The sequence below is a fragment of the Alosa alosa genome, chromosome 24 (genome assembly GCF_017589495.1).
Source record: "Alosa alosa isolate M-15738 ecotype Scorff River chromosome 24, AALO_Geno_1.1, whole genome shotgun sequence".
In the NCBI taxonomy this organism is placed as follows: Eukaryota; Metazoa; Chordata; class Actinopteri; order Clupeiformes; family Clupeidae; genus Alosa; species Alosa alosa.
The window spans coordinates 692084-716736 of NC_063212.1; the positions used below are offsets into that span (position 1 = coordinate 692084).

Sequence of the window (24653 nt, forward strand, 5' to 3'; positions counted from 1 at the left end):
AGCTGTTTTATTTCATGTGGAATACAATGATGCTGTTTATATGTATATATATATATTTATATACAGTGGGGAGAATAAGTATTTGAACCCATGCTAAAGTTGACTAAAAAGAGGAATATAAAATCATCTGTTAGAAATTGATCTTAATGCCTTAAAGGTGCTCTAAGCGATGCTGGGTAACGTCACTTCTGTTGACTTTCAAACAAAACAGAGAGCTAGCTTGCTACTTCCTCCCCCTCCCTCCCGTGCTGCTCCCGTGCAATTGAAACTCTCCTAAACGCGCATCTCGTCTGTGATTTGCTGGAACAGTTTGTTATGTTTTTATGGGCTAGGTTTGCCCAGGTTGTTTTTGGAGCCTGGGCTGTCCACAGAGATCGCGTTTTTTTTACAGTGTATTCAGGACACAGACAGCTAGCGGTTGGTTAGGTGATGTTTGCAGTAAGTGACATAAAATGTTTTAGCCTATAAAACGTGTGGCATCGCTTAGAGCACCTTTAATTAACAAAATGAGTAAAAAAAACCCTTTAAGGACACCAATTTTCTTAGTGAATGAAGAATGTATCGTAAATAAATAAATGTTCTTCCTTAAATTACAGGGGCAATATGTATTTGACCCCTATGTTAAATTCCCATAGAGGCAAGCAGATTTGTTTTATTTTTAAAGGCCACTTTATGGATCCAGGATACTATGCATCCTGATAAAGTTCCCTTGGCCTTTGGAATTAAAATAGCCCCACATTATCACATACCCTTCACCATACCTAGAGATTGGCATGGAGTGTTTTTCAGTTAGCCCAGTGGTCCCCAAACTTTTTCTTCCGAGGGCCAGCTCACTATGCCTGGCTCTAAGAGAGGGCCAGAGACTCGGAGTATATCAGTAACCATAAATAGCTTAGTGCTGTGAACAACAGCAGTCTACCTTAGTTGAATATTCTATTACATTTAATCATAGGCTATTGCAATTTAATACCATTGTTAGCTGTGTTTATATTGTCATCATGCCATATCAGTGTAAAATGAAATAATACTAATAAAAGTGCATTTGCATTCCCAAAAGTATTAGCAGGGAGTCCCAAAAGTATATTTTATTAAAAATGTGTGAACTCTGAATTCTGTGTCTTTGCATACACAGCTCAAGTTATGAATATCCTACAAATAATTTAAAGTTCTCAAACTATGAGAATGACCACCATTCTAACTTTCAGTCACCTGATGAGAACTTTGTGAACTCTTTGTATGAACATTAGAACGAGTGAATAAAAAATAGAAACAATTATCCCAGAAAGTCCCAGAATTATGACTTGAATAGAAGTTAGTTTGTTATTAACAATTAATTGATAAACTTTTAAAATACTTTGAGCCCTGATGCAGTCAGCATAGGCCTCTTACATTGTTAGCAGGTAGGCCTACATTTCATTCCGTTTTCGATGGCAAACGCAAAACAGCGCCAAAACAATCACCAGTGGACAAAAAGATTATTACATGTGTATTGTTAAGACTCGCCATGACTTGAATTTGATGCGGGTCAGCCATAGGTAGCCAGTGTAGCTGGATGAGCAGCAGGGTAACATGTGCCCCTTTAGGTTGGTTGTAGACCAGGCGCCGCGTTCTGGATCATCTGAAGTGGTTTCACTGCGCAGGCTGGGAGACCTGTCAGGAGGGCATTGCAGTAGTCGAGTCGAGATGACTATTGCCTGAACCAGAAGTTGGGTAGCATCTTGAGTCAAGTAAGTCCTGATTTTCCGTGATGTTGTAGAGTCTAAACGCATGACCGGGCTAATTGAGGCAACATGATCTGAGAAGTTTAGTTGGTTGTCGAGAACAACTCCTAGATTTCTTGCAGTCCTGGTCGGTGAAACAGACAGGGAGTCAAATTTGATGTTGATGTCGTGGTGTATGGTAGGTTTAGCTGGGATGACCAGCAGTTCAGTCTTTGGAGGTTCAGCTGGAGTGGTGTGCCTTCATCCATGTAGCTATGTCTGAAAGGCAATCTGAGATCCGGCGGCTGAAACCAGGGGGTCGCCAGGTGGAAGCGACAGATAGAGCTGTGTGTCGCCTGCATAGCAGTGGTATGAGGAGAAGTCGTGGGCCAGGATAATCTGTCCCAAGGAGGTGGTGTAGATAGCAAAGAGGAGGGGGGCCCAGCACTGAGCCCTGGGGACCCCTGTGGTGAGATGGTGAGGTCGCGGATAGCTGACCAAGCCATGATACGCAAACGAAGGCCCCTGTGAGGTAGGATTCAAACCAGGAGAGAGCAAAACCGAGATTCCCATGTCAGCGAGTATAGAGAGAAGGATACGGTGATTAACCCGTGTCAAAGGCAAAAGCCGATAAGTCAAGCAGAATGAGTACTGATGACCCGGCGTCAAGCCCTGGCTTCTTTAAGGCTTCTGTTACAGACAGCAGAGCCGTTTCGGTAGAGTGGCCGCTTTTGAACCCAGACTGATTTGGATCCAGAAGGTTGTTCTGTGAAAGGAAGTCAGAGACCTGTTTGGAGACTGCTTTCGTTCAATGCCTTTGGATAGGAAAGGGCAGTAGTGAGACAGGGCGGTAGTTCTCGACTTGAGCAGGGTTTGAGAAACTTTTTTAAGTAATGGGTTACCCGGCCACTTTGAACGCTGTTGGAAATGTGCCGAGGTTAGCGAGGCATTGATCACATGTGTGATGGCTGGAGCCGATGGTCGGGCTGATGGACTGAAGTAGGCTCGCAGGTATGGGGTCCAGTGAGCATGTGGTAGACGGCTGCATGTCAGGAGTCTGACACTCTCGGAGAGAGTGAATGCTGAAAAAGATGTTCCAGCAGTCCCTAGAGGTTGTAGGAGTGCGGTATCTGAGTCAGATGCGTTGAGGGGCATGTAAGAGAATTGACTGCTGATTGCCGCCACTTTGTTTGTAAAAAATGAGGCGAGGGTATCTGCAGTAAAAGGCTGGATGGAGGAGGAGGCAGCTGAGGCTGAGTACGACGAAGGTTGAGAAAAGTTTTCGAAAGGTTGGTGAAGCGCCAAGAGGAATACAAAACTTACTTGCCATACAAGAATACAAAACTTTATTTCTCTTCTGCTAAAAACAATTACTACCTCTCTACACCTCTCATCAAAAAACGGTTTATATTTTCCACCTTTTCCGACGGCAACCTCTTCATTCCGGTGTTACTGGATATACGGTTTCTGAGATTCTGAGTTTCCAGGGCGGAGTTTAGCGTGAATATTTATGAACGGAGGATGTCGTGCGCGAGTGCCTAGACGCCCATTGCTGAAGCGTGAATGAAATGGAACTGAAAATGTTGTCAAAGAAAGTAGAAGACCACGGCGTTGTAAAACGTTTTTGGATGTTGTCATGTGTTATTAATGGAAAGTATGACTATGGCCTAGTCCACACGTACCAAACCGATCTTTTTTTCCTCCGTCTTCCCTGGAACCGTATCAAGAATATTTGCGTCCAAACGGATCCATCTCAACACGACTCAACACGTTACTTCATACCCCAGGCCTATAGGTGGCACTGTGTCTTTACAGAAATTCACCAAAACTTGCAAAACTTGCGCTTTAAAAACAGACAGAATAGGCTACGGCGAAATGGCTAGTGCAAGGAAACCAGAATTGTTTGTGTGGACTGATGGTGAACTGTCAACTGTAGTCAACTGTAAAACTAATAAACTTTATTTTACGGTTTGTGAAGGGTGCAGTCCGGTCCTTTATTTGGCTAATGCAGGTAGGCCTACTAATCACCTTTACTTTCTTTGGTTGTAGGATAGTCCGTGATTCACATTAGTTTTGGCTATCACCGCAATTAGGCTACTAAACGCAAGGCTTACCCAAGTTCTAGGCTATTCTGTCGCCACATTTATAATATTGCTATAAAACCTTCGTTAGTAACAGTCAATACTTTTGCCTGCATCAAATCGTGCATTCGCATTCAGTGTGCTACCATCGGCTTAACGTGAGTTCTAAAAAGCGTCTTTGTATGCTTATATCTGATTTCACTTTCGACTGTGAATGCATGTATATATGTTGTAAGACATGTAAAATAAATGAATGACAATGGCACTACGCACAAATTAATGTAGCCTAAACTTACACCGCGACTTTCCTAATAACTTAAGTTCTCTCGGCGTCACTGACAGTAGCTAGAATGCATAAAAAAACACCAGGAAAAACAGTGTTCAGTCCACCAAGTCATAAGCTATCCAGCCAAGCAAGCATCAGTTGTGATATTTATCTTAACGGAGTGTAATCGTAGGTAATGTCATGTATGAAAACTAGTATTATTAGGCAATACTATAAGTGCAAGTCCAGGGCAGCTGAGGTGTGGCGATGACATCATCGATCGCGCTAGCAGGATGTGCGGTTTAAACTTCTAAACGAACTCAAACGGGCTACGGTTTCAGATTTCTCCACTCTGGGACCAGGTTTCAGAAAAGTCGCGGTTTTAAGGCAGTGCGTTTACAGGATTCGTTTGGACACTCGGCCAAGACGAAGCAGAACCTCTGCGTTTAACCTAAAAAGCGTCTCCGTGTGGACAGGCCCTATGTCGTGTTCGAGTATAGATGCAATTTGGCGTCAATCAATGTTGTTATCTTGTGTCGCAGCCAGTCAAACAAAACTTTGTGTCAGATTCAGTGGGTCGCTTACCATTAAGGATATTGTCGATTTTTACACAGTAGGCCTTGATGGTAGTCCTAGCCTAGCTAGGCTATTATGTTTTTATCGTTTTGATTGTAGCCTAGCCTCTGTGCATCTGTAGTGATGTTAGCCCAGGCAGCAACATAGCCTACATCAGATTGACCCACTGTATAGCCTACAACACAAATGTCTGTGCAAGAAATAGCCCATGTTGCCTGTGCATGTCCTAACTCTGAACAAATGGTATCCTGTCATTGCCCTCATGCACATGTGATATGTTATCCTGAGACATAATCTATAGGAATTACTACACATAACTAAACACACAAAAAGTTGTAAAAACAATTTATTGTATTAGTTATTTACAGCCAGGGCAAATAAACTGTCCTTCAGTGTCAGGCCAGTTTACACATTCAGTGGTAGGCCTACCAGCCCTGGCAGCAATCACATTTTATCTTCAAGACAAAAAACATCAGTATTAACTCAAAGTTAAACAATATTATCATACCAAAATACCCACAGAGTATTGTGTGCAAGGATAAGGATATACAAAATAAAGTTTGGGTAATCAGCCTTGAAAGGGCAGAAATGGGGTGCCCTGTCTATCTATTGTACAGCAGTTTATTCTTTTCAATTTTAATTTTACATTGTAAGAGGGAGTCTGTAGCCTGGGTGCCATTCCGAACTTAGTCCCGCCCCACGGGAAGTTCGGTCTGGCATTGCTCCATTGTGGTGGAAGTATGCTCGCCCTAAATCGGGCGGACCAATCAAATCAGGCTTTACGATGATGGACAGGTGAGCAACAGCGCCCTGGTCTATCACATCATCGAACAGCAGCTTAGATTAGGCTTATGTTTGAAACAAAAATGCTGTGGCTAGAAGGATACATGGCTTTTAAGACCCCATATGGAAAATTCATTCATAATGAGGTTGTATCACTGAAAATTATTATTTCTAAAAACTTTGGCCAAAGTTGAGATGTGGGAAAACTGGTGGTTTCACTTTCATCAAGGGAAAACAGCGCTGTTGCATTGTGACATGTTCCCTCGTTTGTTTGAAATCTCTGATTGACCACCTGTTCGAGGGATTTGCGACAGCCTTTCCCAGCTGTTTAACATGTTTGTAGCATACTGTATCACTGTTCAACAGAATTATTTTTAAAAGCGGAGGGGATATAGGAGAAGAAGGATGGTTAGGTTGTTTTTTCTACACCTCATGGTAAGCTATTTTGTTGCTCTGATTGGTTAGGTCTATCCAATTGAGTGCAGAGGCATTCCCCCCCTGTATCGGTTGAAACACGACCCATAATTACGTCCCAATGGAGCAGTATCAGACTCATAGTCTGACTAGAATTTGAGTATGACAACGTCAGGCTAGGGAGTCTGGCCAAGTTAGCCTAATATTCTTAGGGAATAGAACATAACAGCAGATTTGGTCGAAAATGTAAATTCATAGGCATATACATATAGAACAGCATGAGATGAGCCTGTCTGGCATCAAATACACGAGTGGAGTGGTGTGTTTTGGTGAGTGCTGGTGAACATATTTTCATCACAGCAGGCAACTAAGTAACTTGATGATACACTACAATAAGAAAGCAATAATTCATATTATAATGAACATAAACATAATTCTGTTGTCTGTTTCTCTGTTCCTACCTGAAGGACCTAACTGTTCCTACCTAAACTTTCAAAGCTGACCTGCTCAAAATGCCATTAACTCTATTAAGAGTGTATGGGCTTTCAAAATGATTTTGGAAACGTTATTTTAAGGTAAAAACTCTTCAGGGGTCCTTTATGCATCACATGACTCATTTGGGGTTTGAAGGGCCAGATTACTACCTGTTATAATCAGCCCATATGTAGTCATTCACCTCAATCTTATGAACTTTATGTTATAGTCCCCCCCCCAATCATCCTCATTGAGCACATAGGTTCTTGTAAAGTACTACTTAATTGCATTTGTAACCATTACCTTTTGAATAAACAGATTCTATATGACCATACCCCACATTAATAACATTAACCCATTCATCTTGTGTATCTGAAGGACTTATGTAAGAGTTTCCGCTAGAAAAAAATGGTGCCGGTCAAAGTGACTGGCAGAGGTTTCGTTTTCCGAACATTTTGATGATATGCCGGTCAAATATCCTATTATCGCTTCTTAATTAGTCAAATTATGGAAAACTGGAGACAGGCTATGTAGCTTAAAGAATGACATAATCAGGCTGTATAGAATGCAACATGTTCATTAGCCTAAGTTAAACATGCCTAACAAGATCTAGCCAGTATCTTTTCATGGACAGCAAGAGTCCGCTTCGTTCGTTGTTTTAAAAAGGCGACGTTGTTTGTTGCTGCTACCCACGTTATCTCCAGTGGTGACTGTTTAACACAGATGCGCACACACAAGAATGAGCGCTCACACCACTACCCCCTAATGCTATGCCTCTTTATTTGATAACAATAAATTAAGAAATGTTTCCCATTCTGGCCTGGGAAATGTTTAGTTTCTTTTTCTTTCGGCCGTGATTCAATGATACCGTTTAATTGTGCTAGAAATGATCGGCGGACCAGTAATTGCCTCGTCGAGGAGGCCCTAACCCTGCAGATCATAGACAGAGAACGCATAGGCCTACTGTATGCTTTGGGTAAAGAACACTTTGCATGTCCAGTAGGCCTATACACGGAGAATGACAGTGTCTTGGAGCGGCCGCACCCCCCGCAACTCCACTTCCAATCCCAATGTCACTGATTCCGACAGATACGCCCGACACTTCTGCCTTTTATCTGGTGGTGGTGGAGTTGACCGGACAGCTGAGGCTTCAGACGTTACCAATTTATCATCATCCATCGCGTCTGGCCTCTGAAAAAACTTTTAAGGCTAGTCTGCCTGGGCCTGGGCATGTTTGAACCGCCTCACTCATTTGTTCGTTGTTTAACATGGTCGTTTTAAGCGTGCACTTCCTATTTGAAATGCAGCATACCCGACAAACACGGGACGTCCCCCGGACCTCATGCCGACATTCACGACGTCCCCGATTGGTCCCGGGATCCATCACAGGTCCCTCGATGACATTTGCATGTTCTCTAGCGGGCGTTCCGGGGACCTTATTGACATGGCAGGATCAAGTTATCGTTTGGGACGGAGACATATCCATGCGTGACGTCCGGTGCAGACTTTCCAGAACCATATGTCTACTTTGCTCATAGACGCACAACTTCATAAACTGGGAAAAGGGTTAACGTTAAACTCAAAATGTATGTGCTACATAATTACATAATTCAGCATGTCTGCATGCATAACGTTACAAACTAGGTAAGGGATTTTATCAAAATGTTAGCAAAGTCGCTGTTCTTAGCTTCTAGCTTAGCCTACAATGCGCTTTTCTTCAGATAACTGTCATTACGTGATGCATGATCTAAATAGGCAGCGGTTTATTTAACGTAGTCACATACTTATTATCTGTTTTATTTTCAGAAACACACACACGGCCGAATTGGGACTGAACCGGCTTTTGGAGCTGAATACGATGCAATAAAACCAATAAAACTATAGAAATGTTAAAAACAGACCACGTAGCATTTGTTTAGGGTTGTCTATCAACATAAGTGACTACTTAATTTGTAAAGCAAAACGATCTAGCTCTACATTGCAGAAGAATTAAGGATACTGCTTCTTCATGACTTGTTTAAATGTCATTGTAATTTATTTGACGATGCTCGCGCGTTTAAAACTGTCACGATAGGCCTAGCTGTCCCCCCGATGTTACAGCAGCTCCTTGTGGAAACAGCAAAGAGTGCACATATCCGATGAGATTTCTAACGAGGAGCAAAGCTCTCTGCCTCACCAGAGCCTTACTGTTTATTAATAAAACAATGATATAGAATAGAAACACAGAATCTATTTATTTCATCTTAAAGTTGGCTATAAAGAGCATTCATAGCCTAGAGAAAAACGATACATTTTTTCTTTATCTGCAATGTTCCAGGAAGAAAGGCTTACATTTATAGGCTGTCCCTGTTTGATCACAGCAGGTCCAAGAAAACGAGTGGATAAAACATCAATGTATTCTAGTTATGTTTCATGTACTTTATTTCATGTTGAGTTTTGCTTCCCAGCATGCATTGCGATTCATTTAGTATGTTTGGCTATTATTAGTTTTTAATCTTTTTTGAAACAATATGGTTTGAACAATTTATCTTAGGCTAGCCTAGGCCTACTCTGATGATGTTTTGAACAATATGCTACGGATATGCCCATTAAAAACGTCAGATTAGTTTATTAAGAAAAATGACACCGTAGATGTGAAAGCAGCACATCCTAGCCCGGTATAAATGTCCATGTCTACTCATCATTAGTGTAATGCATTCGGAGGACGTGATTTCATACATGCGTGAAAATATGAGGTGGAGTGAAGTTGATTGCGTAGTTGTAGAGCAAGTCATTAATGCGTGTTCATGTTCCGTGTACCTCTCTCCTAGCAACGCTGAGATTTACAGGATGTAATATCATACCAAATCGCGCTTCATGTTTTTTTTTTTTTTTTTTTTACCATTGCGAAATATAAACGTCGCGCATAACGTTATGGTGACCATTACAGGATCGTCCTCTCAAAGTCTCGTGGACGTCTTTTTAAACCCTCCTCGAACAGAGGTCCCAAGGGGCGTAAAGGGAACCCTACACAATGTCGAGGAGGTGACATTCGCCAGGGGACCTTTAGGGGACGTCGCCAGGACTTTATTTTGTTTACTGGGTAGGCTATGCGTGTTGTTTAATAGCTTACTTTAAACAACGGTAGAGCCTGTTCATTTAAAAACATAGCCAGATGACGTATAATATAGGCTTACATATTAAGGCTTATTCTCAAATTCAGATTGCGTTAGGGGACGGGATTATTAGCCCATTTCAATTGGACAATTTGACCGGAGAGATTTAATTTGGTCGGACATTTCATTTTTTTCCGGTAATTACCGGACAACGGAAACCCTGGTAAGTAGGCATCATCCATGTAAAGCTAGACAGTGTTTGTAAGGTAATAAAGCATATTGACTTAATGTAGTTATGACCTTTATAGATAAACATAACCAATATACTGTAAGTGCATGGCCCATATTGATGCCCTGCTTCCCTAATGGTACAATAACAACATGATTGTATAAAACAAGTTTTATTATTTCACAAGACTCCAAGATATCAGAATGTCCAATAAAGCATGCCTTAATGATCTGTTTTGGCAACAGAGGTAGCTGGGCATGCAGCACAAGTAAATTTGTCAAACTAGGCTAACATGTTTGTGTAGGCAAGCATGCATGACCAAACCTCGAAACTCATTGGACATCACACACATAAAAAGTAAACAGATGATGTACTGACACTTAAAAGACATCTACCATGATGTCCCACTGACATTACAACGTTAAGTGCTAAAAAGCCCATTTAAACAGGGCTAAATGAAAGTCCTAATGACAATTTGATAGGCTGTAGCCTGCCTGTCTAGGCTACACAAGATCAAAACATATACGCCAAATTGCATAATCGTACACTTACTCGACCAGTGGTCGTCGAAATTGTCACGTTTTTCCACAATAACCCATATCAACATTCAAAAACGTGTTAAAATTGCTGTAGTCTTCTAGCTTCTTTACCAACATTTTCAGTTCCATTTGAGTCACGCTTCATGAATGCTTCTAGGGCGCTACAAGCACACATCCTCCGCCGCTTATAAATATTCACGCTTAAACTCCACCTGACTCCACCCATGGAAACCCAGAATCTCAGAAACCGTATATCCGGTAACACCGGACATTTTGGCATCTGAACCCAGCAGGAAATGCACCCGCGACGGCTCAACAGAGACTGAACCAGAATTATTACCTCCCGCTAGTGCTACTTCTACATCCATCGAGGTCAGTTTATTACAATCCATAAACAGCAAACTTGTAATACTGGAACATCTGCACGATATTAAGGACTTAAAAGCCAGCCTCGAATTTTCCCAATCACAGATCGACACACTCGCATTAGAAAACTGTGAACTCAAAGGTATCACAAACTTATCCGACCAGGTTAATCAACTCACCCGCAAAAACCGGATCATGAAAGAAACAACTTAGACCAGTGCCTAGACTCCAGTGCCGCAGCATGCGCTGATAACCCTATTTTTTCCGAATTCTGCCAACTTCTAAAGATACACCTGACGACCCAGAGAAAGCAGTTAAAGAATTCTTGCAGTCATCTCAAACTACCGCCAGAAACAGTTGACAAGATTACCTTCCACCGTGTACACCGCCTCACTTCCAAAGACAATAAAAACCTCCTTCGACATTCTCCGCCAAGTTCGAACACTTCAAACACAAAGAATTCATCAAAAGCAAAGGAAAAGAACTGAAAGGCACTTCATTCAGACTAAACGTCCAATTCCCACAAGAAATACAGGAAAGAAGAAGAGCCCTCGATCTTGCCCATAATGAAACAACTGAGGTAAGAGGGCAAACGAGCAGCTCTGTCAGTCGATAAACTTTATGTCAATGGAACTCTGTATCGCAACCCTAATATCACCACCTGGCTATAGCACATTATACCTCACGCCAACACTCATCTTGATTATAACATTGTCACCCCTCAACTCTCTAACCCACTGTATCCTACTGATGCTTGATCACCTCTCTCTTCTCTTCTTATGTTTCACTCTTTGCTTCCCCTACCCACCCATTCTCTCTTGCTCTCTCAATGCTTAATGTTATTCATTGTGTTTTGTCTATACATGTTTGCTTGTGTGTCCTGTCTGTGTTTGTTTATTATGTCTATAGGCTAAAGTCAAATTATGATCTGTATGTTTTCGATGCTAAACAGGAAATTTAGACACCACTCCAGAACCAAATTCCTACCTCCTTATTCTCTATATTCTTCTCAGCCCCTACCCTTTACATCTCATTCACACACCACATTAGATACCTATTCCTCCACCCCCCTTCTCCCTCTCCTATATAACTGACACCTGCACACACTCTCACACACACAATACCCATCTTATAAAAAAATGTCATAACTGCACAATCACAACATGGTATCACTTACATTCCTGACCTGGAACATCCGGTGGGATTGATCTCAGGCTAAGAGGCTCTCAAATCTTAAATCATTTGGATAGTTTAAAAGCTGACATATGTCTCCTACAAGAAACTCATCTCTCAGAATCAGACTACACCAGACAAATCAGGACAATTTAATCACATTTTTTCAGCTCATTACAATACAAAACAAAGGGGAGTTTGCATTCTGATTAACAAAAGAATCTCATTCATCCATAACACCACCATCACATTAACCCAGAAGGACATTTTGTCATCATAAACATCTCAATTCACAGTCCCTGTAACAATTGCTAATGTTTATGGCCCTAATACAGACAACCCAGTTTTCTTCAGAACCTCTTCACCTCCATCTCAACTCTATCTGGCTGTCCCATCATAATCGCAGGCGACTTCAATACAGTGTTAGACCCCACAATTGACAGATCTGATCACTGCAAACTAATCCAATCCACAAAACAATAAAACAGTTCATGAGCGATTCTGGCCTGGCGATTGTTGGCGGCTTCAGCACCCAGACTCCAAATGCTACTTTTTTTTCTCCGTCCACCACTCCTATTCCCCGTATTGATTATTTTCTAACCAGCAACTCTATAAGGAAAATATCTCTGATTCAACAATTCATCCCATAGTCATTAGCTTATCATGCCCCAGTTACAATTAAATGGAACATAACTAACCAGCAGCAACCATCTAGCAAATGGCATTTTTTAATACATCCCTCTTACAAGACCCAAATTTCATCAGCTTTGTTGGGAGAGAGTGGGCATTCTTTCTAGAAGTGAACGACTCCCTGAATCATCTCCTTCCCTTCTGTGGGAAACAGGAAAAGCAGTACTCAGAGGAAGAATCATCTCATATTCAGTATACAAAAAAAGAAGGAAAAAAAGAACAGGAAGTAGAACTCAACAATAAAAATTAAACAGTTAGAAGAAACCAATGCAAGCAACCCAACTGAAGAAACACAGGCAAAACTTAGGAAACATAAATTTAAACTCAATGAAACACTCAATAAACACACTCAATTTATGATTCACCGTCTAAGGCAGGAAAACTTCCACCATAGCAATAAATCAGATAAATACTTAGCAAATCAAATTCAACGTAACAAAGAAAAATCAACAATCCCAGTCATAAAGAAATGAGACCCAAGTAAATAACCTGGAATCACCTATAACTCAACAAGAACTGTTTGATGCCCTGAAACAGATGCCCAATAATAAAGCACCAGGTCCGAATGATTAATGAATCAAAACAGAAAGGACGTCTTCCAACTAGTTCCACCACAGCCTCAATTTCACTGCTCCTCAAGCCCAATAAGGACCCAACATTGCCATCCAGCTACCGGCCAATCTCTCTCCTCAATGTGGACAATAAGATAATCGCAAACATGCTAGCACACAGATTAGCAAAGGTCACCCCATCCATTATCCACCCAGACCAAACAGGCTTCATTAAAGGCAGAATTTCATCCACCAACACCCGCAGACTGTTTAATATAATGTATCACTCCACAAATGTTTAAGATAATACCATCATAGCAACTCTGGACGCAGAAAAAGCATTTGATAGAGTGAACTGGAATTTCCTGTTTTCCACCTTAGGGAGGTTTGGCTTCGGGGAGTAGTTCATTAACTGGATTAAACTTCTATACACCTCTCCTTCAGCCACAGTAATCACCAATGGGCTAACATCACAAAGTTTCACTCTTCACCGGGAAACTAGACAAGGGTGTCCACTCTCCCCCTCACTATTTACAATCTTCATTGAACCCCTAGCAGCTGCCATCCGTCAGAACCCCCTCATCAAAGGTGTCCAGACTCCATATATGCATCACAAAATCAGCCTTTATGCCGAATTTTCTTTCTTCTTTCTTCAAGACCCCACAACATCAGTAAAAGAAACCATCAAACTAATTGACACATTCTCTAACATTTCTGAATACTCAATCAATTGGAATAAATCTGCAATTCTCCCATTACATCCCAACAACTGGGATGTGACGGCCAACTCTTCACCTATTCCACTCTGCACTAACTATATCACTTACTTAGGGATAAAAGTCTCCCCCAGGCTGTCAGACTTATTTAGCCTAAATTATTCCCTTACTCACTTCAATAGATGATGACCTTCAACGCTGGAAGAACCTCCCATTATCCATCATGGGCAGAATCTCAGTAATCAAAATGACAATACTGCCCAAAATAAACTATTTACTCTCTATGATTCCAACCCAGCCCACCCCACTCTGGTTTAAGTCTCTCGATTCATTAATCACTAAATTCTACTGGAAATATAAGACCCCAAGGATCAAACTCACCACTCTCCAAAACCAAAAGCACTGGGAGGACTAGAGGCCCCACACTTCCAGCACTATGCCCTGGCCAATCAGTTCCACTTCATTTACAAATGGCTACACCCCACCCCTCAGACAACACCTGGTTAGACCTAGAACAAACAATCTGTAAAGAAATTAAAAATCTCAGATCTCCCTTTTCTGCAGCCAGTCAATCAAAAACATCCATCCTTCAAAGCCCCAACAATTTCATCTACTCTGACAGCCTGGTGGAGATTCTACCACATCACTGATTCACCTATAGCACCATCAATTCACCTCGATCTGGAATAACCCAGATTTCACCAATAAAAAACACTTAACTTTCACACATGGATGGGAAGGGTATCACTCACCTTCAACACATTCTTCAAGACAATAATCTGGCCTCATTTTCCTGTTTGGTCCAGAAGCACGGCATCGAGAGTAAACACTTCTTACAATACCTGCAAATTAAATCATCTATCCTAGGAAAAATTAACATCCAGACAGCTAACCTTGACATTCCCCCACCAATCTCAGAGCTGCTTAATATTCCCTCTCCCAAAAAAATCTCTCCCAAATTTACAAAATTATATCTCGTTCAGAAAAACAATTGGCCTGCCATATCACAAATGGGAATCAGACTTATCAATTACTCCCGGTGCTGACTTCTGGTCCAAAATGTGCAAAAACATCTACCTCACATCTACTATACAAAGTATAGTAATCTACAACTAATACAATACAAGGTTCTTCACAGATTTCACTTCACTGCACATAAATTGGCTAAAATGGGGTTTGTGGATCTATGCTCACTGCACACAAAAAATAACCCAGACACATACATCCATGCGGTTTGGCATTGCACTCCAATCAACCACTTCTGGGTGAGTGTCACAAAAATCTCTCTTCCATCTTTTGGCTGTCACATCCCAGCATCCCTTCCTTATGCATACTTGGTGATACATCCACAGTCAATTTAAGCAACTCTTGCAATAAAACACTGCTGGCAGCGCTGACTATCGCCAAGAAAACAATCCTCATGAACTGGAAATCTAGGAACAATGTTCACATCACTCATTGGAAAAACTTGTTAACAGACTATATATCATTAGAAAACCTATCGACTACAAACGTAATCAATACTCAGGATACAACCTCTCCTTGGTACCCCTTTATCACCTACCTACAGTCCTGACCCTTCTTTGCTAGAGATCCATCTCCACACCAACACACTTCATCAACAGATACACATATCCTCGAACACTGGGCAGGGGATGGTAGCTGGAACTATTAATGTTATTGTTATTATTATTATTATTATTATTATTATTATTATTATTAATAGCAAATAAATAGCATCCCCTTCTTCTCCTCCCCCTTTTATTTACATCTCTGATAACTTTTCTAATTTCACTCTCTCTGCCTCTCTCATCGTTATTATGCCGGGGCCCCATTGAATGGCTTGGGAGACTCGGTCCTGGCGGGTCGCTGTGTGTGTTTGGCATTGGTTGGGTCCTGTGGGTTATCTATTGGCCCTGGGTCCCTAGTTGTGCACCCTCCTCATACGCTCATGCACATGCCTTGTCCTGGAAGCACACAGCACGCTTACTCTCTTTTAATTGCACTACATATTAGGTAACATTCATAAAACATAAACAAAACCACAAAACAGGCTAGGGTAAGGGTGGAGTGCAGGTAGATACCTCATCAGGTGTCTATCTGCATGCCTCACTTATTTTAATGCACACATTACAGAGGAGGCATACATCTTAGTGTGGTGTGCATGGGGAAATCCTGACAGATATTCACCATGCATGCCCACTTCTTTTAATGCTACACACTAGATAGAGCTCTCAACCTAGCCATTCACATACATATTTAGGTCAAGAGTGGCGTGTTGATGGAGGTCTGGGGGCTTGGTGTGGTTGGTCGTGGTAGTGGGGACGTGCATATGATGGGGCCTGGGGATGGGTGGCACGCAGGTCCTCATCTCTGTTAGCTCATCGCCATAACTGCCGGGGCTGGGTGGAACTGTGGCCATTAATGGGTGCCCAGGTTGTCAATCAGTCAGGCAATCAGTTATTCTTATTATTACACTCATCTTTAACAGAATAATTACAACTCCTCTCCTCTGAAACCCTTCCTCTCTGTGTTCCAGCTTCTCTCCTCCTGGCCCAACAGCAAGCCAACCTTACACATATGCACACACACACACACACACACACTCACACACATACATCCATTCTATCATATATCTATGATAATCATATCTATAATCATCCTGGACGCAAATCATCCTTAGCCTTTCTGTTATTAATGTTATGTGTGTTAATAAGCCATGTCAATGTGATGTCTTGTTAAGTTACAGTATGTGTTTGTGTAATGTACATCTGTTTGTCCGATGTAGTATTCTTGTGCATGTCGTTGTAGTGTTGCATTTTCTGTAATGTCAATGGTGTTTGCAATAAAAAAAATATTATAAAAAAAGACTCGCCATAGAGAATGAATGGGGGAAATTGCTGAGGTTTTAGTTTGACGATGTTGTACTCCCGTGCGGGCCGGATGCTATATCCCAATCTGTGAAACAAACTCAGCACACAGTGAGGTGAAGCACACACTAATCCCGACGCAGTGAGCTAGCTGCTACAGCAGCGCTCGGGGAGCAGTGAGGGGTTAGGTGCCTTGCTCAAGGGCACTTCAGCCGTTCCTACTGGTTGGGGTTCGAACCGGCAACCCTCCAGTTACAAGTCCGAAGCGCTAACCAGTAGGCCACGGCTGCCCGTGTTAGGGCTGTCAATCGAAATTTTATCTAATTAATTACATACTCTGTGATTAATTAATCTAAAATCGCATGCATCCATTTTTGCTATGAACATATCTTAAAAACAAGTTTGGCAGATGAGTAGGGCTGAAACGATTCATCGAGTTACTCGAATAACTCGATTACAAAAATTACTCGTTAAATTCATATGACGCGTACTATACGCACGGGGATCTGATTGTTCCACACGGACCGTTGTTCAGGAAGCACACCCACTAGCTGCCGTGAATTGCGGATACATTCTGAATTTAGCTGCCGCGGATGGCGGAGTCAAGATGTCCATAAATGGCAGTAAATGTCTAAAGTTTTCAAGTAAAGTTTTGGGATCATTACATACTCAAAAAGGAAAACAAGCATCTGAACTAGGGGTGGGCGATATATATCGTCTGCGATAATATCGTGATTGTTGTTTTAACGATGTTACATTATCGAGTATTTAAATTACTTATGGGGAAAAAACACTCAAAATCACGCATTGAAACCGCATACATTCACTAAATCCAGGAGATGTATGCAAGAGAAGCCCCGTTGCAGCAGAGCAAGTGTCACATGATCGCTAGTGGGTCCACATTGTCACACGCAGGCCTAATGTTTATTTTGTGTAGCGAGATCCAGACGTAGCCTACTTGGGATTTTGTGCAGCTACTTCTGTTCACGTAGCATTAATGAGAGTCACATTTTTTCCTACATGGTATTATATGGAGAGAAAACATTTGCCTTTGAGTATTTTAATAGTCAGTTGTAAACAAAGAACTCTTCTCATGTAACCCTTTTGTAAATGGACTGAAGTTCGCTCTAAATATCTATGTGTATCGATTATGCTAACCGTTAGCATCTCTATGGGATTTCTCATATACATTAGCCATAAGCTAACCCATTAGTTTCTATTCTGTAACTTGGAATGCTAGCCTACATGATTTCTCTTAAACATAACATCGAAGGAAATAACTAGATGTACTCTGTTGGTCTCCTTAGTTTTACAGTGAATCCTAAGTAAAGGTTTTTGAAAGGAACTTCAGCTTCAGACTTTCTCTTGGGAAACTGTTAGGCCAAGTCATCTTTTTAATGTAGCTGGCTAGACCATGTCATTGCCACACACACAAGTGGGCAAAATTGGAAATGTGTCATAGAGTGACAATGCATTGGTATTTGGTTAAAAAGTCACAGGATAGGTTATTGGTTATTATTGTATTGATGTTATTCATAAATAATGAGCTGTAAAGTAATTCAGACTTCTACAATTTTTTTTAAAGGATATCGACTAATTATCGTTATTGTCAAAATCACAAAAAATATCGAGATATTATTTTTTGTCCATATCGCCCACCCCTAATCTGAACCGAAAACATCCACTCCATGCTGTTTCACCAAGCGTCAATTAAGTAGGCTATCTATCAATCTATCTAGCCTATCTATCATCTATCTACGTAGCCTATAGCCTACATTGATGTTGGCTGATTTTAATCACATACTGTATTTGTAGCGATGTGGTGATATAATGTTTAGCTTAGATGTTTTTAAGTAGTAAGCTTATTCACGTTCAATTGCAAGACAGTATGCCTAAAAAAGAACCCCTTCTTATACACACATGCATGCACCCTCATCTTCCCTCACGCACCGCACGCGTGCACACACACACACACACACAAACACACACAGGTTGCTAGGTTACCATAGCAAATAGGCTCACCCCAGAAATTATTTTTTAGTAGCCTAATGGTAAAATTATTTGTTAGTAGTCTAATGGTAGGCTATTTTTAGTAGCCTAATGGTAAAATTATTTGTTAGTAGCCTAATGGTAAATGCTGCAGGTGTAGAAATCTACATAAAACAGATATTTACTTTGATGTCAGGTCTAGATTACAGCATGAAACTTGTTGTGCATATTAATACATTAAATTGCGTTCCCTCTTCTCCCTCCCAGCACTTCACAACATAGTATGGACAGCTTTGTTCGCCCAGCTAAGTCATGCACAAGAGGCTGCAATTTTACAGAGAGCATTTTGAACATTATTTGTTGGCACTGGCACTTATAAACACTAAATGGGTAAATTGCAATAAATGGGCTTAGTTTTGGAGCCAAATGTTGGAGTTAGAATAAATACCTCTGTGCCAATTGCTTGATCATTTTACAGCCATGTCATTTTCGTTATGCATTATTTGTTTTGGTTGTTTAAAAATGCAAAAAAAATGTATCCGATTAATCGATTAATCGATCGATAAAGTGCTAGATTAATCGAATACAAAAAGAATCGATAGCTGCAGCCCTACAGATGAGTGAATCAATGAACAGCCAAACCAACATTATAGACTTTAAAGTTCAACGTGTCTCTCTTTTATTATAATTTCCCCTTTGGGTCAGGCATCAGCATAGTGCCTGGTGTCAGATCTTTTGCATGATAAATGCAAATGACTGAAGTTACCACTCACTGTCAATGACATGTGCAGAGTAGGATACCCTAAGACCAAGGTAATGTGTGGAATACCACCTGTGATTTATCCTTTTTTTGGCCATTCAAATGTGTAGATTTTTATTCACATAATAACTAGGTTGTTGCCTTTTCTATTTAGTAGGTGGCAGTTCAGGATAAGAAATAGCAGTTCAAGAAAATAAACTAAATAGTAGGAGCAAAGAAATTAAAGCAGCATAGCCTACAAGTGCAAACGGAAATGTAATGTGTGAAGTTATTGGAATGGATATAAATGTAACCACCTTCTACATACTTTTGAAGACATTTTGTTTCATGTGTGCAACAAATGTAATCAATTTATTAAGGGAGTTTGTCGGTTAGTTAGTTAGTCGGTCATAGGGTAGGCTCAGCAAAATGTTAGCAAAGTTAACTTTGACAAGGCTGGCGGCTAGCATTATTATCATCAGTGTGCTAACTCGTAGGCCTAACTCCGGATTGTTTTGCATTGCAGTGCTACTTCAGACTTGACGAACTCCTATGGTAGGAAACGGAAATTCCTTACTGCAGAAATAGTAGATTGATGCTCCTGTCAACAGTATTGGTCTGTGCGTTCTGTTTAAAACGTAGGCCTAGGGCTGAATTAGTGTTAATTTCACAGACGAGACGAGGAAAAAATGTTCACAACAACCTTTTTTTCCATGACTAAGACGACGATGACGAGACTGCACTAATGTCCTGAAACACTGACTAAGACTATCTTAAGATGCATTATTGTTGATGAAAAAAAAAGACGAGACTAAAATGTTTTGCATGAAATAAAAAACTAAGATAAAATTTCTCTTCCATTTTCGCCTACAAAATGAGAAGACAGAATAGCTGTTACCTTTTCAAAATATTCAATGAGTTCATGGTTCAATGCAAGCAGCAGCTTTCCTGTAGGCTAGTCCACGTGCTGTTGCTGAAAACCTGTGGCTGCAGCAGGAAACTACATGGAACAAAAACACCGGAGATTTCTGCCAGAGTTAGGCTTTATGCCACAATGCTACATACCCAGAAGTTGAAGCTTCTCTCATATACAAATTAACATCCCCAGAATGTCCATACGAAAAGTTTCAGCAAGTAATGTCAACTATTTAACTAGTTACACTGATGATGCAAAGTTTGCTAGCAAGTAAGCTAATATAGAAAGTTCGCTAGCAAGTTAGCTAAGATTGAGAGTTTGTGTTATGCTTACGATATTGCCATCTAGCGTGCATGAGTAAAACATTCATACTTGGGTCCAAGACAGTGTTTCTCAAACTTTTCAGATGAAGGACCACTTAACTAATCAATAAAAAAAAGAAACACACGGACCACCTAGCTAAAAAAAAAAAAAAAAAAACAGACCTAGCAGTATATTAGCCTACACAATACTCACTGAACCACCTTGCTTATTGTCTTTGCACTTTCTTTAGAGGATCTTGAGAGGATTCATATGATTTAAACTGGCATATCTGACATAGACAGTGTTGTAGAACAGTTTGAATTTACATACAAGTTGGTTCAATATCGCAAAACAACTCATCTATATTATATTTTACCACGCCTGCTCGTGGACCACTTGGGATAGCTTATGGACCACCAGTGGTCCCCCGATCACACTTTGTGAAACACTGGTCTATGAAGATCATGACAGTGGTCCAGTCAAATCTTTTACTGTCTATGGCCAAATCCCAGCCGAGCTATAACTGTAGCTCGACTTACCTGTGCATGTACTGACTGACAAAAAAATCTGAATGAGTAATTATAACAGTCGAGTAGCCCTGTGGACACACAAATATTGTTAGAAAAATTGAGATGTGTGAAACACTATTTGACTGAAATGGTAATCAGAAATAATTTGTTATAAAAAAAGACTAAAATGTTTTGACTTAAACTGACTAAGAGTAAGATAGCTTTAGTTTTCTTTTGACTAAAACTAGACTAAAATGACGAGACTTTTAGTTGACTAAAAATTGACTAACAAAAATGATATTTGAATGACTAAATATGACAAAGACTAAAAAGGACATTTCGTCACAAGACTAAGACTAAGACTAAATTAAAAATAGGTGACAAAATTAACACTAGGCTGAATGTTTCATTTAAAGCAGTGCTTTCTCGTCTGTCTTCTTCAGTCACGATAGCCAGACTGGACAGGGTCATTATTATTTCTGTAATTAATTAATCGAAAATTAACACATTATTTTGACAGCCCTTATATATATATATATATATATATATATAGATAGAGCGCAGCATATAGAACGTAGAGCTGGTTCCCAACATCACATACTTTAATAGTGTGCATCATACATCACATTGTTGATGTGTACATCAGTTTTTTGTGTTAATGTGTGACTGTAGTGTCACATGATTTGTGTGTTTGTTTATTTGTACAAATGTCTCCGTTTTATTCACCTTTTCTTCTCCCACAGAAACGTTTGAACAGGTTTGGGTTTATGACACGCCGAGCAACAGATGGAGAGAACTTGGAAGAGGATAGTGACATTGAAGGTAAACACACACAAGCGTTGTGCATTTTTAAACACTCATTTTGCCACATGAACATGCACATTCACACTCCTCACAGTATTGTTGATGTGCATGTTTGGCTTTGTGTGTAGAAATGTTAGCGTTATTCACAGAATCCAGCGGAAAGGGGAATGAAGGGAGGAAGAGAGGAAACTCTGACTCTGGCAATGAGGTCAGGAATAACATATACACACTCTTGAATTAAAATGGGAATTCAGGCGATTTTTCACATAGATTGTTCACATAGATCTCCGTTTCTCGAGGTCACAGAGTACTGTCGATACAAAAAGAAACAAAAACAATCGGTTTTACCTAGCGTTCTACCTAGAGTTGCTGCAGTCAACAGCTAAAGTAGCCAGGCAGCTACAGCACTACACTCTGGAGGCATGAACATGGGAGCTTGAAAAATGGAGAGTTATGTGAAAAATAGCAAGAATTCCCCTTTTAGAGGTTTGGCCCGCAGTCTCTCAGACTAGCTGTGTAAAAAAAATTTCATTTTTGATTTGATTTTATTTGCATGACTTTGGTAGGAGGTGGGGCGTCCACATAAACAGAGGAAACAGACAGAAGGTAAGCATCACAAGCACATGGGCCATTTTCAAAGAAAAGGTTGTATTGTCACAGTCTGCACATTTTCTTTTCATCAGTTCTTCGATTTGCAATGCAATGCGATTTTCTAATTTAATTTAAAGTCTACTAAAAGCACCTTTTATTGTAAATGGCCCACTCTTCAATGAGTATTGCCTCTCATAATGATCTCTATAGGTTCTTGTCAATAATCATGTATTTGTTTCATTCCCTCTCCAAATTTGCAGACAGAGTAGAGGAACCGAAAGAGGACGTCATAAGAGAATCAGAGATCAAGAGTGAAACAGAAACCACAGGAGAGGCAGGAAAGACAGAAAATGAAGAGAATAAACAGGAGAAGTGTGAGATGGAGGAGAAGAGTCTGATAAAGAAACCTAGGAAGGGGGCAGATCGATACAGAGACAAGGAGAATGAGAAAGTGACTGGGGAGAATAAGATGAAGAAGCCAGCAAAAGATAAAAAGGAAAAGGAGAGCATGAAGAAAGGCTTGGAGGAAGGAAAGAAGGGAACAGAAAAAAAGGACAACCAGAAGAAGGGAGCCAACCTCGCACGCAAGAAAGGGACAATAGGTGAGATGGAAAGTATTGGTAGAAATGTAGCTGAGAAGGCTGTCAAGGAATCAAGGATAGACAAAAGAGTGGAAGGAAGGAAGAGGGGGAGGAAGAGAGAGGTAGTGATGCAAAGTCAGAAAAGGAGTAAGACAATAGATTGAGCAAAAGTTGTTTATATTTTTAAGAGGCACATAAAACCATGCACTATTAGTAAAGTTCTCCGTTGTTTAAGATATTTGCCAATTGGTTTCAATAGAGGCCATGATATTATTTTTCCCAAGAGGAAAAGTATGTGTCTCTTCAGGCGCACATGGTAGTAAAATAAATTAACTATAGCTTTTATTTTGAAACTTGTCTTCATGGTCCTCATGCTTCTGTCATTCACATCATTCTCTTGGAAAGTGAAAGTAACCTTTCTTACACATGAGCCAGATAGATGCGAAGATGAGAAGATTGAGAATAGAGTGGGAGAAGAGCAACAGCAGTGCCCAGCCAAACAGTCAGGTAAGAAAGGCTCCTGATTGGTTGTTAAGTGGTGCTCAAAGTCACTCATGTGACCACACAGATCACCAGGCAGTACCTTAATGAGCCAATTAACTATTAATTAATTAATCGTTAAGTTAAGTAATCATTTTTGTTTTCTTCTCTCGCTTTCTCTCTGCAGAGATGCAGACTACACCTAGTAAACAAGATGAGGAGAAGACTGAAAGTAAAGAGGGAAAGGTGAAAAAACAACAGCAGTGCCCTGTGAAAGAGTCAGGTAAGAGAGGCTACTAGTTGGTTGTTAAGAGGTGCTCACTGTCATGTGACCTGATGTGACCTTTGACCTTGTCATGTCTCTCTTTTTCTCACAGGTGACCAGGCAGTACCTGATAGTGCTGTGGAAACCAGTCCTGATACAGTCTCTGGTTACCAGGAGGAAGAAAGGGATGAGGAAAAGGAAACAAAGAGAGAGGATACAGAACGGATGCAGGAAGAAGTGGATGGAGAGGAAAAATCAGAGGGAGGTACTCTAGTGGAGGTCGAGGAAAGCATTAAGAAATTGAGGGAAGAGGAGAAAAAGGATGGAGAGAAGGGAGCAAAGGATGAGGAAGTAGCGGGAAAAGAGAAGACAGAAGAGAGACAGGAGCCAGAGAAGTGTATGGTTGAGGGTCTGGGGTTGAGTGATGATGATGATGGTGTTGATTTCCTGGACACGGATCTGGACATTATGGGCTGCAAGGATGACCTGATGAAGAGACTCGCTTGTGCTGAAGAAGAGGAGGAGGAGGATTTCTCCACCATATTCTTTGAAGAGTAGAGGTGACTAACCATACACACCACACTTATGTGCCGTACAGACTTCACAAACCTAAAATGTACCTCTCTCCGATAGATATATAGATCTCTGATTGCTCATTTTTGCTCCCCCTCACTTCTCCACTATCTCTACTCTCTCTCCTCATTTGTCTTTTGGGGTCTCACGCTCCTTATAGATGTGAGTGTCTTCTTTTTTTACTCTAGTTACACCAGCCACCCTTAATCTTCAGGGATTTTCAAGCACTTGTTCATGTTCATGTTCATTTATCTCCATTTACAATTATTTACTGAAATATTGCAATGATTTGTTTGTTATACATTTTAAATACATTTTAACTACACACTGTTGTCTGTTGGTCAATTATTTTATTATTATATTATAGTATTTTACTCTCTC

General features: G+C 40.6%; 1 protein-coding gene across 4 annotated transcripts in view; it reads left to right on the plus strand.

Moving 5' to 3' along the window:
* LOC125289176 (zinc finger CW-type PWWP domain protein 1-like) overlaps window positions 1-24597 on the plus strand; it is a 34918-nt gene extending 10321 nt beyond the window's left edge. For 2 of the 4 annotated variants that reach the window (XM_048235880.1, XM_048235877.1), the window contains exons 11-17: window positions 21722-21800; window positions 21911-21990; window positions 22349-22388; window positions 22634-22975; window positions 23360-23461; window positions 23622-23717; window positions 23812-24597. In XM_048235880.1, coding sequence (XP_048091837.1) covers window positions 21722-21800; window positions 21911-21990; window positions 22349-22388; window positions 22634-22975; window positions 23360-23461; window positions 23622-23717; window positions 23812-24257 — 1185 coding nt within the window. In that variant the 3' untranslated portion in view covers window positions 24258-24597. The remainder of the gene's footprint in view (window positions 1-21721; window positions 21801-21910; window positions 21991-22348; window positions 22389-22633; window positions 22976-23359; window positions 23462-23621; window positions 23718-23811) is intronic. The other 2 variants (XM_048235878.1, XM_048235879.1) reach the window with 2 other exon arrangements.
* The last annotated feature ends 56 nt before the right edge of the window (window positions 24598-24653 follow it).